The sequence below is a fragment of the Balaenoptera physalus genome, assembly GCF_965194825.1.
Source record: "Balaenoptera physalus genome assembly, chromosome: 2".
Classification (NCBI taxonomy): domain Eukaryota; kingdom Metazoa; phylum Chordata; class Mammalia; order Artiodactyla; family Balaenopteridae; genus Balaenoptera; species Balaenoptera physalus.
This window is the reverse complement of record NC_138883.1, coordinates 147,882,098-147,901,011: the sequence shown is the minus strand read 5'-3', so window position 1 is coordinate 147,901,011 and position 18,914 is coordinate 147,882,098. Positions and strand designations below refer to the sequence as shown.

The window sequence follows — 18,914 nt, the reverse complement described above, 5'->3', positions numbered from 1 at the left end:
GTTTCAATTTGGGAAGATGAAATAGTTCTGGGGAGGGATGGTGGTGATGGTTGCACAACAGTGTGAATGTACTAATGCCACTGAACTGTGCACTTAAAAATGGTTAAAATAGTAAATTTTATGTTATGTCTATTTTACCATAATTTTAAAAAAAGAAACAGTATAGAATGGTATCCAAGCCATTGGTGGATGGGAGAGTCACCCTCAATAGGATCACCTACTGCATCTGATTATTATGGCAACTGTATCTCTTTTAATCTAGCAAAAGTCATTTTTTAAAAAATACAATGCTTACTTCTTGAGGACACAGGGCTGTTTGTCCTACAGAATTTCCCACTTTCTGATTTTGTGCTATTGCTTGCTTCCTTGCGCTGTCATTTGTCTAGTTCTTCATCTCTATTTCCCGTAAACTGGAAGTAATATCTAGTGGTTGATAGATCCACACAAAACATTTTTTGTCTAGAATAATTACCATTGATCTTGTGTACTTCAGGTTATGTCACCACTGAAGACACACAATCTTGTTGAAGATTAGTAAACCACTAGCGAAACTCAGATTAATTTCTCAGGGTGATGACAGCCTCATACCTCCGTTTCACAGTTAGATTGCCCACCCCTGCATCTAGGAAGTAACCGTGTAGTGTTGCTTTGACCCTGTGTGACCCTTATCAACTATTAACGCAATGGTTTAACATCGATGGCTAATCCTCGTTTTTTCGGTTCTTTTTCTTTTCTTTGGCCATGCCACGTGGCATGCGAGATCTTAGTTCCCCCACCAGGGATGGAACCTGCAGCGGAAGTGCAGAATCTTAACCACTGGACCACCAGGGAAGTCCCCGGATAACCCTCGTTTAAACGGTTTGCCGATTTATGCTTTTTCTAATCCTACATTTTTTTCCCCCACCCTATAAAGTAGAGCGCTCCCTCATCACCTGGGACTCTTTGGTTACTGGGAACTACAGTTGCTACTAGAAAAGCAGAATAAATCTTTAATTTTTTTCGTTTTGGTGGGGAAACGTTTGAAATAATGGTCCCTTCCCACGCAGACGTGCTATCAGACTATGGGATAAATGTCTTTACCTTTTAGTTCTGTGTGTGAGCAAACGCCGTAATTAATTCAATTCATTTCTGAGACTGCGTTAGCTTTTTAATGATCTTCTATTATGTGAACAATGGGGCATGGATTGGTTGAACCACCGTCGTGCCACAGAAAAATGCCAGAAACCTCCAACTCACGCGGGGGCCGCGGGAGGCCAGCCAGCTCTACAGCTGCACTTTGGATTTGGATCTTCTCTAGAAGGGGGAGCGCGCTCTGCCAGCGGGGCTCTCGGGGTACACGGGAGGCACCCCAAGCCCACTGCCTTTCCCCCCAGCTGGAGTTTGGGGTCGCCGGCATCAGCCTGCTTTACCGCTTGACCTCTAGAGGGCCACTGACACTATTAAACAGAAAGAGTTTTTGTGCACAGAATCAGAAATGAAACACAATTTTGAAAATAGTAAAAACCTTCCCCAAAATATTATGAGAAAAAAATTTAAATGCAAAATATGTCTTGGAACAAGTTTAAATAATCTTATTATTTGAAAAGACCTAGAAAAAGGATCATGTTTGACTGCCCAGCTAGCTTAGTCTGTAGAGCGTGGGGCTTTTAATCTCAGGGTCCTGGGTTTGAGCCCCCGGCTGGGTGGCAGCTCTTCGCATCACCTGTAATAATTAACCTCAATTCAGAAAACCTTAGTTTTCAAGCAATTCAACACATAACTGACTTCAATCTGGAGTTTCGTATTTTCAAACAATTCACACTTTAAAAACTACTAAGACTGAACAAGTTAAAAAAGGGAACAATAAAACTAGAAAAAAATTTCATATTATAATTACACAGTTAAAGGTTATCTGTGTAGAAAAATATCTGTTACTGAGTGGTCTATTTGAAGGGCAGTGGAATGCCAAAGTTTAGGATATATCAATAGAAGACATGAAAAATTAATGAAATTGTAGGGTTCATACATATTGCTGAAGTGATCTCTTAAAATGTTTGAACTGTGTAATTTTAACTTTATGCTCTGCCATACTGAAAATTAGTTCGGAGATCAGCTCTGATTCACACTATACACATTAATTTCATATCCTTGAATTCCTCTAAGTAAATTAATTTACTTTGTGCCTTTGGGAAGGGCTAGTGATCATTATGGGCTGTTTAAACCACTGTAAGATTGTTTTAGTGATTAGCTAATCAGGTAGCTATTGTGAACAGACACAGGGCTTTCTTAATCCTTTTTTTCCTAAGTTAGTGATCCAAATTGAACATATTTCCTGCAGCAATTTTGGAGTCTTAAAACATATCTCATTCAATATCCTGTGATAAACCATAATGGAAAATAATATAAAAAAGAATGTATACATATGTATGTATAACTGAATCACTTTGCTGTACAGCAGAAATTAACACAACATTGTAAATCAACTATACCGCAATTTTTAAAAAACCCATATCTCAAAGCAAGGAATTATCTTTTCCTTCATATATTTTCCTAAACAAACTCAATTTCTTAGGGCAAAACTTTGCTTTTATGTTCACAGCTGCAAATTCTTTCCTTGTCTTAAATATTTTCCATCATTCCCAGCAATTCTCAAACATTCTCCAAATTACTGTATGTTATTACCATCAGTTCAAGATACAATTTCAGACTTTGGAAGAAACACATGGAAAATTTTGCAATAGAAAATGAAGATTCCCTAAATACTGCTGTTATTACAAAGGAACACCTAATCTCTAGGTGATGGGAGGCGAAGTAGAATTTTTCAAAAGGCAAACTCTGTCAGAGAAAAAGCAAACTGGTAAATTGATGAGAAGTCAATGAAGATACATTTACTTTTAAATATACATCCATTTTAAATTGAAGATCAGTGTTACGGGTTGAATTTGCGACTCCCTGGTATTCATATGTTAAAGTCTTAACCCCTAGTAATTCAGAATGTGACCTTATTTGGAAGTAGTGTTGTTGCAGATGTAATTAATTAAGATGAGGTTATATCAGAGTAGAATGCACGCTTAATCCAACATGACTGGTGTCTTTATAAAAGAGGGAACTATGGATGTAGGCATGCACCCAGAAATGTACATTTAGACACATAGGAGAATGCCATGTGAAACGAAGGCAGACATTGGGCTGATGAGTTTATAAGCGAAGGAATGCTAAAGATTGCCAGCAAACAACCAAAAGCTAGGGGAAAATCCTGGAACAGATTCTCCCTTAGGGCCCTCAGAAAGAACCAACCCTACACAAAGCTTGATCTTGTACTTCTACATTTGTTGTTTAAGCCACCCATTTTGTGGTATTTTGTTATGGTAGCCCCAGGAAACTAATGCAATCAGTGTTCTATTGGGAGGTGATTTTGATTTTAAATTTATTTTAGTATACCTTATATTAAGTAGTCATCGTCATCTTCCTTTCCTTTTCTACTTATATTAAGTGTTGTCATCATCTTCATTTCCTTTCCTTTCATTCCTGAAGCTGTAGGGAAAGCAATGGTTTGTTTACATGTGGACGTAAATTCAGCTCAAGTGAGGACATTATGATTACAGCTCCTTCAGAAGTAACATTTAGAAATTAGCGCAATCTCGAACTATATTTTCTTCTTATTGTTGGCTGGTGATTTATTATGTTGGCTACTGACTTATTGCTATTTGTACCAAAAGAATATATTCAAAGATATACTAAGTTAAACACGTTTTATTCTCCCATGGAACTCATATTTGGAGACTTTATATTCAACTATGCCATTAATAAATCATTTTAAGAAAGTGTGCTAATTCTCAGTGGTCCAGTTTCTTCAACAAGTAAATGGCAATAAAAAGAGAGAGACAGAGTGAACTCAATCAAATGAAATGCATGGACCGTGTTTGGATCCTGATTTGAACCAACCAATCATAAGATTACACTGTGACATAACACAATACAATCATGAGATTATATGAGACAATCCCAGGAACCTGAACACTGACTCAATACTTGAAGATACTACAGAATTATTTATTTTTAAATTATTTTATTTTTAAATTTATAAAAAAATGTAATAATGGTACGGTGTTTTTAAATTAATGGTATGGTGTTTTAAATAATGCTTCACTCGGGAATGGCGAACCCGAGCACCAGGAGATGAAAAATGAGGTGCGTTTTAGAAACCTTTTAGAGATATGTACTCACTTGTTTAGAAATGAAATAGACATGATATTTGGAATTTGTGTGTACATATTTTGGTGGGGGAGGAATAATTGGGTACCAAAGACACAAGATTGGCCATATGTTAGTAACTATGGAGGCTAAGTGTTGAGTACACACCATGATTCACTGTACAATTCACTTTGCTTTTGTATATAGTTTTAAATTTCCATAAATTTAAATACTGTTTGATTATGCAAAATCCCAAAGTATCTTAACCTCCTTAGCCCAGTGATCAAATTTAGCCTCACTAATAAGACAACCAGACATCATATGCCTCCTGATGTGATGCAGTGAGAAGTGCAGAGCATCACCTATAAAATATTCTTGTCAAAAACACTCAACTTAGATCTAACCAAGTCTTTAGATGTAACTTAAGTTTATAGGAAATATAGGGAAAGAGAAATGAGTTAAGTAACACCACAAGTAAACAATCAGACAAACGCAGAATGTCAAAGATTCAAAAGAATCAGGTTTTTCAAAAAGCAAATGTAGCGAACGAATACTAACACCACTAACAATAAAGTGTATGTGTGTGGGTGGCCTATTCTGTGCCAAGGGCTCCCCTCCCACTCCTGTGGCAGTCCAGTGAAGCCAATGAACTGTTTTTCCAGAATGTTTTTAAATGTATAAAATAAAAAACAACAACATAGGATTATAAAGGAAAACAATTATATTGAAATACAGTTATCAAAATACCTTAAAATATACTATGGTAATGTACATGCTTGATTTTTTAAAAAATAAATTTATTTAGTTAGTTAGTTATGGCTGCATTGGGTCTTTGTTGCTGCGTGTGGGCTTTCTCTAGTTGCAGCGAGCAGCGGCTACTCTTCGTTGCAGTGCATGGGCTTCTCATTGCGGTGGCTTCTCTTATTGTGGCGCACAGGCTCTAGGCATGCGGGCTTCATTAGTTGTGGCACGTGGGCTCAGTAGTTGTGGCTCGCAGGCTCAGTAGTTGTGGCGCACGGGCTTAGTTGCCCCGTGGCATGTGGAATCTTACTGGACCAGGGCCCAAACGCGTGTCCCCTGCATTGGCAGGCAGATTCTTAACCACTGTGCCACCAGGGAAGTCCCCATGCTTCATTTTTAATACATTAAATAAGATCTAGCAACAGGTCTAATAACTACAGTAATTTCAAAGTAATGACTGTAAATAATATCTCTAAGAGGCTTCCCTGGTGGCGTAGTGGTTGCGAATCCGCCTGCCAATGCAGGGGACACGGGTTCGAGCCCTGGTCTGGGAAGATCCCACATGCCACGGAGCAACTGGGCCCGTGAGCCACAACTACTGAGCCTGCGCGTCTGGAGCCTGTGCTCCGCAACAGGAGAGGCCACGATAGTGAGAGGCCCGCACACCACGATGAAGAGTGGCCCCCGCTTGCCACAACTAGAGAAAGCCCTCGCACAGAAACGGAGACCCAACACACCCATTAAAATAATAATAATAATAATAATAATAATATCTCTAAGATATCTGGAAGAACTAAAGTGATATGAAAGCATATTATTTTTATTGCGACAAAACCACAGGTGCTGCTGATATTTTCAAGGTTTGTTACCTTCATTTATAATGAAAGGAAATGCTAAATTTCACTTTGAATTTGATGAAACTAAAGATGTAATTTTTTTTTCTCATCCAAGTTCATGGACCATTTGATTGTATCCATGGACTCCTACCTTAAGAACTGCCTGTCTAGATTTTAAAAGACTTAAGAAATTTAACAACCAAATGCAATACATTGTCATTTAATGGATCCTATTTTGAAAAAACAATCAACAAGCAAACAAACATAAAAATATTTTAGGAACAAGTGAGGAAATGTGAAATGGGAATTATATGATTTTAGGGAATTATTGTTAATTGTGTTGGGTGTGATAATGGTATTGTGGTATGTAGGAGAATGACCTTCTATTTCGGAAGTACATACCAAAGAAATCAGGCATAATAGGTCCTTATGTCTTCACATACACACACACACAATACACACACATATATATGTATTATAAGGCAAATATGGGAAAATATTTACAATTGTTGAATCGAGATGATATGTAATATATTCTTTCTATTTTTCTATGTTTGAAGTTTTCATAAAATGTAGAATAAGGTGATTTTTAAAGATTTTTTTATGGTATAATATAGGTATGGTGAAGTGTATTACTCATAAGTGTACAACTTGATGAATTTTTACATTTGTAAACACCCATGTAACCACACCAGATTAAGGTTACAGAACATTTCCAGCACCCTGAAGTTCCCTAATACCCCTTTCCAGCCAATTCCCCCTTCTACCCCAGCAAACCACTATCTTGACTTCCAACACCGTCGTTAAAGTATATCGTCTTTGGTGTCTGGCTTCCTTTGCACAACATGACTTCCTCTTATATTAAAACAAGTTTTTAGGGCTTCCCTGGTGGCGCACTGGTTGAGAATCTGCCTGCCAATGCAGGGGACACGGGTTCGAGCCCTGGTCTGGGAAGATCCCACATGCCGCGGAGCAACTGGGCCCGTGAGCCACAACTACTGAGCCTGCGCGTCTGGAGCCTGTGCTCCGCAACAAGAGAGGCCACGATAGCGAGAGGCCCGGGCACCGCGATGAAGAGTGGCCCCCGCTTGCCGCAGCTAGAGGAAGCCCTCGCATAGAAACGAAGACCCAACACAGCCAATACATACATACATACATACATACATACATACGTAAATAAAATACAAGAATCTTAAAAAAAAAAAAACCCCAAAAAATCCCAAGTTTTTAGAGACTGATAATACCATGTTTGGCATGGATGCGGGAAAACAGGCCCTCTCTTTAATTGTTGGTTGAAATGTAAGTTGATGAAGCCTTTAATAAGTTTAAAATGCCCACAGTCTTTGACTCAGTAATTCTACATCTAGGGGCCTAAAAATATAAAAACAATGGGCACAAAGGTTTAGTTTGAAAGACATACGTTTCTAACAGTAAGAAAAACTGAAAGCAACCTAAATGTCCAGCAAGAATCAAGGTTAGACAAATGTGGTCTATTTATACTGCAGTATGTCTCCAACAATTAAAAATGTGAGATGGACACATAATTAATTGGAGTGACCTCTAAGCCATATTATGAAGTAAAAAAAGAAGACACAGAACAATATATACAGTCCATTTATGGTAAAAGGAAAAACAATTAGGGAGCATACGAAAATGTCCATGCAAAATGATGGGGAAGTAAATGAGGGAAAATAGAAGGATTCCTCAAGTTTTGCCCTGTATTTTATACCTCTGAATTGTTGCATCATGTACAACTCAAATATTCAGATATTACTTGCATAATTAAAACATAAATGCAAAAAAATTAATATAAATGGAGAAAGAACACAATGAGGGTGCTAGGATAAAGAAACTGCAAGGATACTCAAACAACTTATAATAGTAGTACCTTTGTGGGGGAAGGAGCAGATGAGGGACTGAAGGGACTTCTCACTTATCTTCACTTTTTTTTTTTTTTGTTAAAGCTTCATGCACGCTAACTGATTCTTATCCTCAGAATAAGCCAATGAGGTACATTTTGCAGATAAGGAAAGAGCATAGAGAGATTAGCCAAGCAGTCCAATTTTTTTTGTTTTTGTTTTCTTTCTTTTTTTTTTTTTCTGCACTGCACAGCATGCAGGATCTCAGTTCCCTGACCACAGATCCAACCGGAGTCTTAACCACTGGACAGCCAGGGAAGTCTCGCTATCTCCAGCTTTATATTAAAATTATTTTGAATTATTGAATTTTGAATTATTTTAAAATATTCTGTATTCAAAACGTTAAAAGTATAGTTCAGAGTTTTGGTGTGGTGATGGGGTCACAAAGAGGCCCTTGCCCCTTTCTTTGATATTCTAAGAAGTGGAACAGACCAGATGCTGTGCAGACAAGTGGAGTGATGGTTCTTTGTGGGTTTCTGTGGTCAAAGAATGGCTTGTGTTCAGGCAAGACTGAAGGAGAAACTGGAGTCAGATAAATGGAGAGGGGTCTGGAATTCATGGAGTGCATAGCATGCTCAGGGGAGGGTTTAGAAAAGGCATGCAGACAAGCACAAAGCCTGGAGGACGGTGGGGGACTGTTTGTGGGAGGACTTCAAATGCCAAGCTAAGGACTTCGGGATCGATCATTCTTAACGTTTGCTGAGCGCCATTTCACTGTTCAGCGCCGCACTAAGCCTTTCCATGCAAGTCTCACAGTAAACCGATGGAAAGGTGGTCTTATTCTCCCCATTTTGCAGGTGAGCAAACTACAGACTTTTTGAACAGGGGAAACGACACGAGGAAATTCGTTTAAACCGTGTGTGTACTCAATAACAGTTCAAAGACATCAGGTGACCAAAAAGTGCACACATAGGGCAGGTGCAGAACCCCAGCGTGGGTATTACTTGGTATTATCCACGGTAGCCTCTTTGGGCGGCGGGCAGAAGTCCATCACCCAAAAAGCCAGAGCTCGCACCCCCAGCCTGCCTAGTGTCTCCCTCTCCGTCCTCATTTCCGCAGGACCCAGGCTGGAGAAGGCGAGGAGCAGGACCCGACAGATGGCTGTCAGTCCCACCAAGTAAACTGTCAGTGAGCTTGCTAAACAACGAAACTTCTAGACGCAGACTCCACTGCCTACCCCCCTTCTGGCCAGATTGCTGGCCGTGAAACTTTTCTAGGCGGAAACTACTCGAGATGCTACTGAAAGTAGGCTTCAGGAAGCAGCCTTTTCTCTCAGGCCATTTCAAAGCCCACATCATTGTGGCCCTGTACTGCCCGTGGGCCTCCGCAACCGGGCCTCTCCCATTCTTAAGGTGAGGCACTGCCTTCCCTCGCCCTCGCTCCAACAAACAAGCAAAATCAAATCCAGGCTTTAAAAACCCCAGGCGGTCCCGGGGTGGGGGATGGGAAGAGGCCGCCGCCCCTACCCCACACCGCGGCGCCTTAAGCGCCCGGGAACTACCAATCCCGGCGTGCCCCGGGAGCGGGGCGGGCGCAGGGGCGCGTGCGCGGAGGGCAGCCGTTGGCTGGAGCGGCGGCTGCGCGGGTCGCGATGCTGTGAGGTCTGTGGCAGCTGGCAAATCGGGCCCAGGATGTAGAGTTGGCGGTGGCTGACGGCGCGTCTGACGCGCAGTTGGGTGGGGTAGAGAGTAGGGGGCGGTAGTCGGGGGTGGTGGGAGAAGGAGGAGGCGGCGGCGGCGGCGAATTACTTATAAATGGCGCCGAAGCAGGACCCGAAGCCTAAATTCCAGGAGGGTGAGTTTGAGTTCCTGGGGAGAAGGCATCTATCGGCGCAGGAAAGGGAGGCGGGCTCGGAGTTGTTGAGGTTTGGGGGTCGGGGGTGGCAAGGGCTGCGCCCGGAGGAGGCGGCGGACAGGGCTTTGTGCGGGGAAAGCGCATTGCGGCGGGTTATTTCGGTGCGTCATGAGGCGAAAATACCTTGTGAAGCGAAAGCGTTAGGCAGGCGTTAGAGTGGCAGAGGGAGCCGTTGCCGCGTGGCAAAGCCTTAGCGCAGTGTTTGTTCCGAGGAAGAGGGCGCGGAGAAAGTAGCCTATTGTAGGGAGGCGACGGGCGCGCCATGGCGGCCGTTAGGGGAAGTGATGTGGCGTGGGGGAGGGGAGGCAGCGGCGGCGGTTTCGGGCGCCGGCGCGGAGCACCCCGGCCGCGTGGGCGGCCAACGCCTGGCGCTCTGGGGCGGCCTCGAGCCCGTAGGTGGTCGCGCTCGGTGGAGCCGCCGGGCTGCGGCTGGGGGGAGGGGGCGGTGGGCTTCGCGTCTCGGGGCGGGAGAACTGCGTTGTAAAATGGCTGCTGCAAGATGGCCGCGCCATCATGGCCGCTGGCGCCTGGGTTCCCGGCTCCCGGTCGCCGACGCCGCTTTAGGGCAGATACAGCGCCCCCTTCTTCGCCCGCTGCCGCGCGGGAACCGGTTCCCCGACGCTTTCCCCAGGGAGGTGGGTGGGAACTGGAGAGAAAAAGCGCGAGCGTCTGGGTCGGCTTTGTGTTGCCGGCAGGCGTCTCTTTGCTTACCGAAAAGCCGAGTGCCGAGATCCTATGGGGATGTGACTGCGCTCTTGCCGTGCGGTTGCTTGTAAAACAATAAATAAAAGCTACCTGAACGCGGTATTATGTTTTCACTTATAAGTCCCATTGCTGTTACCTTTTAAGTACAGCAGTTGTTTGAGTAATTGCAGCAGTATTTGATTAACTGATTTTAAAGTTGAGTTTTTATTGTCTTTGATCGATATGTTTTGGCCGACGGTAGAACCTGATTTCCAGTGGAAGACAGCTCTTTAATTTTCACAATTAACGTATCTAATAATTTATATTAAAGTGGAGGTTTAGGAGTAAACTAAAATGGAAGTAAAATTCTGTGAGGCAAGCAAGAACACTTTAAAATTCCCTTTCATTATTATGGATGTGTTAGTTACCGTAGATGTCGAGACGTCTGCAAAAAATTGTAGCGATTTTCAAACTTTAATGTGCGTTAGTCATTTACACAAAACCCAAGTATATTGTAACTATGGAATGTTTAAGACGTTTCCAAGCGTGTTTCTGCTATAACTGACTCTTAATACCTGCTTTCTCTCACGCTGAGAAGCTGTGTGACTACCTTCTATGGATTGCCTTTTTTTTTTTAAAACCAGATATTTTGGAGCAGGGATTCTTAATCTAGGGTCAGTGTTTATAATTCAGAAGATCCGTGAACTTGGACGGGAAAAAGTTTTGGTTTCTGTTGTCTAACTAAAATTTAGTATTTTTCAGTTGTGAATGTTAGGACTCCTCCCCCACAAAACAAGCAAAGCAAACAAAGAAACAAAAAACCACAGTAGTATTAGCTGTATGTTTTCATGTCCCAGCATTACAGTGGTGGGAGATACATTGAGATGTAATGTATGCTCGTCATTATTTCAGAGTTGTGGTAGTTATTGGATCAGTGGCTAAATGTTTATATCCATTAAGGAGCTCATATAAAACCATAGAACGTGATATTTTAAATGTTTTGGTAACTATTTCAGTACAGTTGGTTTCTTTTGTAATACTGTTTTACGTGTTTGTAGAAAAATTCTGGGAATAGGCCCAAAGGCTTAACCAGACTGTGAAGGGTCCATGGCACAAAAAATTAATCCCCACTGTAGGATATCAAAGGAAGATCACCCAAGTGTGGGACAGTTAAGGTTAGCTTTCTGGAGGAAGTGCTTTAGTTCTAAACTAGAGGGATGGTAAGAGTGATAACAGCGAAGGAGAATCCATGTGCTGCTATAGTGGTGAATTAGAGAAGAGTATGAACCAGTGTATCTGTAAGGTTTTGAAAGCTACCTAAGAGTCTCTGCACTTACCATTACCATCACTTTCCAGACATGTTTTCTACTCTTGTGTCAAAGTTGTAACCATCTTTAAGAAATTATAATTATTTATAAGACATTTTCAGAGAATATTTTATAAGGAAAAACGAATATTCTGTTGGAACTCACAGAATTAAAACACTGCAGAAGAATTGAGCTTCTGTAATGGTGGAAATACGAATGATCAGAAACAGTTTTTTTTCTAAATGGTTCTTTTAAATTTGAAAGTTTTTATTTAATGTGCAACATGTTATAAGCAGTTTTTAAGCACAGTGACTGTTTTTGCACTCGACTTGGTCTTCCACTTGAAATGTTAAAGCATAAGGTAAAGAAAGCTATTGGGCAGCTAGCCCATTGTCAGGGAGAGGACTCTTGGCTTGTTAGGAGACTGACTGATGCTGGAATTTGAGTAATGTTCCCAGTAAGCAAACCAGTGGGAGGATGGGGAATTGGAATCTCATCACCCTTGGAATTTGAGAGCATTGGGCAAGATTACCTTTGTAGTTTGATACCAGAAAGGATTAAGAGTGAAGAAAGATTTTTAAAAAATATCTGAGACTGTGGTTTGCTCCTTCCCCAATTAACAGTCTTTCCACTTCCATGAAAAAAATAGGCATTTGTTATCCTGGGTCATGCTCTTCAACTTACTGTATATTTTTTCAACAGGATATTAGGGCCAGGTAGCTAGAATGGAGGTCAAAGGGTCTTAGTCTCAGTGCAGTTGTCTTTGGAGGCAGCAGCCAGAAGGAGGGAGAGGGGAGTGAGGCCATTTTCAGGGTGCCTTTAAAGAGTACCTGGAGAGTTAAATTTAGGTACACAGGTCTGATCTTTGGTGCTGCTGTTTAGGCCCTATATCTTATCTATATCCCCATGGTCTCGTTCTTGTCCACAGTATTCAGCAGTGGCTCCAGCCTAGCTTTCTCTTGCGAGCCAGATATGTACTCAACTGCTTACTAGATGGCTCCAGTTTGGATGTCATGTAGCCACTGTAACTTATTCCAAAATTGATCAGAAACCCCTCCCTCCATTTCCTTTTCTCATTAATGCTCCCACCATGCTGGAAGTCAGTTTAAAGTGTTTCTACTTTGGCTTAGCTGTCCTCCTCACTGCTTTTGATTCATACCTATTTCTGTTCTTATCCCTGACAGTTGGGAGAAGTCTTTGGTCTCCTTGTTTCTAGTCTCCACTTTTTCTGCATAGGCCTAGTAGCCTCAGGCAGTGGTTCCTCAGAGTGGACCACTGCACAGAATTTGTCATGTTTCTTCTATGCTTTGGTACCATTTGCTTTCCTCAGCATGGGCCCTTCCCTGTGACCTTCCCAAGTAGCTCATCAGTCACTCTTCTTACTGCTTATGAAGATAGTTAAAATAGGAAATCCAGTAAATTGTGCAAAACTTTGGTTACATGTCAGTGTCACCTATACTGCCCTGTAGTCTGTTCAGAAATGAGCTAGTAGGCTATTTTAATTTAATTTTAGAGTTGAAAGAGCTGACTGTGTTGGTACTTTTGTTACCTCTGGGCCTGTTGAAACCAAGTGGACCGAAAATAATGTGAGACGTCTATTTTTTCTACAATCGAATGATATTTTAAGGTACTGCCAGGAATTGCCTGCCTGATTTGTCTGATGAGCAGGGGTGTCTTCCAGGTCTTATTCCAGTCCCTAACATTTTATTTAGTCTTGCAAATCTTAATGGTAGATTCAACAGAGAGTTTAAGTTCGAAAGGTTAGAATTGTCTGGGTTTTTTTCTTTTCTTTTTTTCTTTTTCCCATTGAAGCAGCCCAACACCCAGAACATCATTGAACACACTGAAGGCATTAACATAGTGGGACCTCTTTTTTTAAAAAAACACCTGTATCTGATGCACATTGAAATTTTTATGTAGTGTTTTTCTTAGTTTAATCAGTTTAAGACGGTTGGAAGCAGAGAAGGAATAGGTAGAGCATAAGGTCCTAAACTTAAAGTATCTTTAAATCCCACATGTATCAGTACATTGAAAAATAAACCAATTCTGCCAGTAGATAACTACAGTAGATTTAATTTGTTTAGCAGGTGATAGATGATTTGATGATTTTAACAGATTGATATCCTGATTGCTTTTTGTTTACATCAGATGCTAAGGTGTGTTTGTTGTATTGAAGTTTGATCTGAAGCGTTGATGGATACATTGCCTTACCCACTTGCCTACTTTTTTGGGGAATACTATGGTACAAGCGTGATGGCTCTCCATCACAACCAGATGTGCATATTCTTATGTATGAAGAGAAATCACAACTAACCCAGTACTTTGTGTGTGTGTGTGTGTGTTTTTTACTTTTACAGGTGAGAGAGTGCTGTGCTTCCATGGGCCTCTTCTTTATGAAGCAAAGGTATTAATAAACTTGCTTTCTCTTGAAAAGTTGGCTGAAATTACTGGTTGGATAATATCAGTTTTCAATGGTTGGTAGCTTTAGTGAGAGCTACCTTTTCATAGATTCATAGTTTCTCATCTTCTCTTTATGGGTGACTTACTGCTTTCTTAGTAGGTCTTACAAAGCATTGCTGTCTTGCCATTCATCTTACTGAGCTGCTAAAGGTCCAGTAGTTGGAAAGAGCATTTGAGGGGAAAGATAGAAAATTGACTATTAATGGGAGCAAAATAGCATTTTGTAGTTAATGACTTGTGAGAAAATACTGGCAAAGTTAACTTAATTTGCAAATATAATGTGCTGAGTAAGCACTGAGTAGTTACGTTAAAGGTAAAAAACTAACATTTAAAATGAGTACATTTAACTTACTTGTTGGATTGTTTGGCAAAGTTTGAATTGGGGGGGGTTCCCTTTCCCTTTTCTCTGTATCAGTGTTGTGCTCAGGTAATAACTGATTTTTCCATTTAGCCAAAGATAAGTGGGATGATGCATTACGAAGTCAAAGGTGTTCTTAGTATTTTGTTTCTGGTAACTTTTTTAGCACAAATATTTAAGATGTGTCAACTTCTTTTACAGTGGTAGTTTTTTTAAAAAATGAACAGTATGCTGAGCAGTATAATATTTAGTTAAAGGTAATTTCTACGTATGTTCTTGGTAAATAGTTTATGTCTCTGAAAATAAGACTGTACTTATTTTGAATACATAGTGGATGTATGTTTTTAAAGTTCTAAAATGGCTGAAACTGGATTCATGGAGATGGTCAAGAACTTTTTGTGTGTGTACGTATATCTTAATGGTTTAATACTGCTGCAGCTTATAGTATATTTTAAGTCCTGTTTGTCATTTATATCCTTGAATGTTATTTTTGTTGTATCAATTTCTGGCAAACTCTACTGGACTGGCGGATTTTTCTGCTCTGGCAGCAGAAACACTCCAGTGAACAATTTTAAATGGTGATTGAAATAGCTTAAACTATTGTGGTTCTCTTGATTTGCATCTGATAAAAACTTAAATCCAGACAGTCCTCACTTTTTCATAGTTAATGACTTCCCCTAATGATTCAATCCAATTTGTTTGGCTGCTTTTAAGAAGAACACAAGATGTTTTTCATCTGTCACCTTGCTAGTTGCTGATAATCTGCAGCAGAACAGCTATTGCCTTGTGTAAGCTAATGAAATTTTTTAATGATTCAAATTATTCAAAATTATTTTAAATATTTTTAAAAGAGTTTAATTCTTGAGCTGAATTTATTTTTGAAATAAATGTAGCTTTTGGCTAGTTGGACTTTGAGAAAACACAAATACAGTTTTCATTAGCTGTTCTTGGATAGCTTATCTAGCCCATTGATTTAAGGTTTTAGGGGGACCTTTTGTGCTTATGGTCCTTCAGATTTGTTGGACTGACTCCAACAAATTTTATGACTCTTTGGCAGTTTTATAACTCTGAATACCTAAGTAGTCTGAAGGCTTAAATAATGTTCTTTTAAAGAGTTGCATCTTATTATGTTCATTTTGGCCACCAGAGAGTTTAAGTGTAGAGTTTGTCTTCGAAAGATTGGATACTTGAAAATTATCCAGGTAGTCTTTTTTATTTCCTTCAGTATTTCTAAGTGAACTTTTTCTTTTTTATTTCAGTGTGTAAAGGTTGCCATAAAGGATAAACAAGTGAAATACTTTATACATTACAGTGGTTGGAATAAAAAGTGAGTATTAGATCTTTAAAAGCAATGTTTTATTTATAATTAACAAGGTAGCTTTGTGTCGTAGACTGATACAAGCATATGCTTCTTAATTCTTGCAGTTTTAATGTAAATACATGTTGAGGCAGAGGTGAACCATTTGTAGTGTGATGAAAATAGAATAGAAATTAGGGTATACAGCCTTTTTTTTTTTTTTTTGCTGCACTGCGCAGCATGTGGGATCTTAGCCTAGTTCCCTGACAGGGATCAAACCCACGCCGCCTGCACTGGAAGCTTGGAGTCTTAACCACTGGACCGCCAGGGAAGTCCCCTACAGCCATTTTATTTTACATTCTTTGGAGTATTTCTGTGTTCCGGTATAATGTCTAATAATAATTAGTCAGCCCAACTATTTTCTGGTTTTGGTACATTTTAGGACAGCTTGAGTTTTTTGCCTTAACACAAACTTAGTGACTACATATGGTATTTCAAGCAGTTATACTCAAAGCTAGTTGGCTTTTTCTACCTAGAAAAGGGGGGGGGGAAGAAAAAGATTGCCTGATTTGGAAGTATTAACCAGCTCATGTTTTGAACTTCGGAAGCATAATTAAATGCTAACAAAGTGAATTCATGTGGTTCACTTTTTAGCATATGACTTAACCGAGGTACAGAAATTTAGTTACAGAACCTAATTTTGCACCCCAAAGAGTTAAACTTTTTTTTCTTTTTTAGAAGTGATATTGATGTTGCTGGGAGTGGACAGTGGTTATAGATTGAACACATTCTAGAATGTTTAGCCATTGGAGCTCTTTGTCAGTGATGGGTCTTTCTTCTTGGGGCCCATAAATATCACATTTGATAATTTAATTCATTTTTGGTGCTTGTAATTGAATAGCCTATAATTTTTACTATGAGAGGATTTTAATTTTACTAATGGTGTTTTGTTCTTCAAAAATAGTACTGCCAGAAAGTGTAGTTCTTGAGGAGTTGTTTTCTAGCAGATTTTAAAGCTTTGTGTCACCTTAGCCATACTCTGGTAGCTGGCTCTCCAAGTGAGCACTGCCATCTGATTTGATGAATACTCTTGCTTTGGAAGGAGCTTTTCTCCTTGACATTTACTGACCCTGTGACTTTGGTCTTCTTTCATACAGTCCCATAGCCAGGTGACCAACCCAGTTAGTTTTATTTATTAGAAAATTTTATCACAAAATGGTTTTAGCTAAGAAGAAATACCAGACCCTTACTTTTTCTTCCATTAGTATGATTGTAGAAAGGTGGAGATGTAAAATGTGTAAAAGCGCATTCAACAAATGATTTTTTCCCAGTTAATGATAATTAAAATATTTATAATAATGATATGTTGGTAATACAGTAACTCAGAGTGACCCTATGGGCTTTTAATCCTTTGGTCTTAATAGAAGTAAGCGTCTATGATTTTAAATGGGATTTCAGGTTTAATGCTAAATTGAGTCTAATATCCAGGAGAGTTTATCTTCTGGATCCCAGTGTAGTTTATGGCTTTTTCTTCCCTGTTAAAAAAATGAAGTGTTTAAAACTGTATGTCAGCCTTTTATTAGACTTAATATGTTATATATCAATATTCTGTTAACATCAGGTAAAGTTGAGAGTATTATCAAGATATAAAGAGAATCTCAGTTCACTATAGGAAATAGAATATCTTATTTATGCATATCATGTATGGGAAGTCTATCCAGGAAATTAAAGAAAAGCAAATAGCAAATTCATGGAATAGGTCTGACCCCATCCCCGTGCACACTTTAAGTGTTTTAGGATTTCATCTTAATAACAGTGAAGACCACTTTTGTGCTTAATTCTTTCATGTATAATATTTTCTGTAAAATCACATGCACGTATGTACAGTGTGAAGACTGGGTTTTAAGTGGCATTTGTAGCTTATAAGAAATTGTGGAAATACATAAAATACTTGCATTTTCTGATAGTATTGCTTGAAAATAAACCTTTGTTTCCTTTGTTATGTTATCTAGTAACACAAATAAATGATAGGGTACATAGTTTTTTTGGTTTTTTGTTTGTCTCATTTTATATATTACTCCTTGTAAAAAGAATTAAGGAAAAAATAACACTAAATATTGGAGATCTTTATATCTTTGTAGACGTATTGAGGAATATTAACAAGGATGTGTTTTTTGTAGTTGTTCTGGTGTATAGATAAATATACGGAATTTTGAAATTTTTTATCTTTAATAAGTATTTAGAGAAGCCTTTAAATCCATACAGAAAGGAGGAGGAGTTGCTCAAATACCCAGCAAGTATGTTATGTTTTTATTTAGTGCTGTGTAAGTAGTGCCATGGGTCATTGTGACTTTGGGAATTAATGACAAGCTACCTTTAGAAAATTCTGAAATTCTTTTATGCTTGAGCTATATGTAAAAATTTCTGGATATTTGGCCTTCAGTTACTACCCTAGTAGTGGTGTTCTTCAGAGCAAAAGATGTCATTTCATTTTCCTGTGGTTCAGCAAGGGTTTTCAGCTCCTGACATGTGAAGGAAACTCAAGAATTGGTTTTTAGATCAAGGTCCTTATTTAGATGCATTTTATATCGGAAGGAATTTGCAAGGTTCTAAAATGGAACTTTGTGGTAAATAAAAATTTGCTAGCTCCCTTTAATTTAGAGAGAATTGGAACAGATATAAGAATAAAATCCGCATTTTGAGTACAGTTTATAGGATACTGTACTTTCAGAAAAGCATACAACAAAAGCCCAGTCTCCAAACTGGAATTTTCTTAAACTTCAGTAAATGTATACTTTTTCAAAAGCACAATAGATAGTAAGATATTTCTAAATTTTCAAAAACCTTATTGGAATTTGTTGGCACAGACATTTAAGTATTATATTTGTAAATAAATCTTAAAGCTTAAGCTAAATTCTACACCTAGTTACTGAGATTACTTTGTACTATGCTGTCTGTATCAGAAGTGCTGTGAGGCCCAGGCGCTCTGAAAAAACTTTGAAGACACATGAGGATATTGTAGCACTTTTTCCTGTTCCTGAAGGAGCTCCCTCAGTACACCACCCCCTCCTGACCTCTAGGTAAATGCATGTTTTAAAGTTTTCTCTAGGAGATCATGTTGAGGGTTGCTTTTTATTTTTTATTCTTCTTTTGGCTGTTTTACATGAGGTCAAAGGTGGGAAATTATTAAGTAAAAGACTTTGAGGATACATCTCTTTGTGTCACTAAAGGAGCTCCATCAGCAGGAGGAAAAAATTTGCACAAAAAGTTCAGCATTTCCCTAAG

General features: G+C 39.3%; 1 protein-coding gene and 1 long non-coding RNA gene across 12 annotated transcripts in view; one reads left to right on the top strand and one right to left on the bottom strand.

Moving 5' to 3' along the window:
- Positions 1–720: 720 nt before the first annotated feature.
- Positions 721–9,936, bottom strand: LOC309654624. The gene is made up of 2 exons (XR_014260352.1): positions 9,647–9,936; positions 721–3,513 (listed from the first exon to the last, which is right to left on the bottom strand). It is a non-coding gene; the product is annotated as an uncharacterized lncRNA (long non-coding RNA).
- Positions 9,235–18,914, top strand: part of MORF4L1 (mortality factor 4 like 1) — a 62,648-nt gene continuing 52,968 nt past the window's right edge. For 6 of the 11 annotated variants that reach the window (XM_082448801.1, XM_082448806.1, XM_082448809.1 and 3 more), the window contains exons 1-5: positions 9,332–9,463; positions 13,872–13,918; positions 15,592–15,659; positions 17,873–17,926; positions 18,593–18,709. In XM_082448801.1, coding sequence (XP_082304927.1) covers positions 9,424–9,463; positions 13,872–13,918; positions 15,592–15,659; positions 17,873–17,926; positions 18,593–18,709 — 326 coding nt within the window. In that variant the 5' untranslated portion in view covers positions 9,332–9,423. Of the gene's footprint in view, positions 9,464–13,871; positions 13,919–15,591; positions 15,660–17,872; positions 17,927–18,592; positions 18,710–18,914 lie in introns of all 11 variants that reach the window. The other 5 variants (XM_082448808.1, XM_082448810.1, XM_082448811.1 and 2 more) reach the window with 4 other exon arrangements.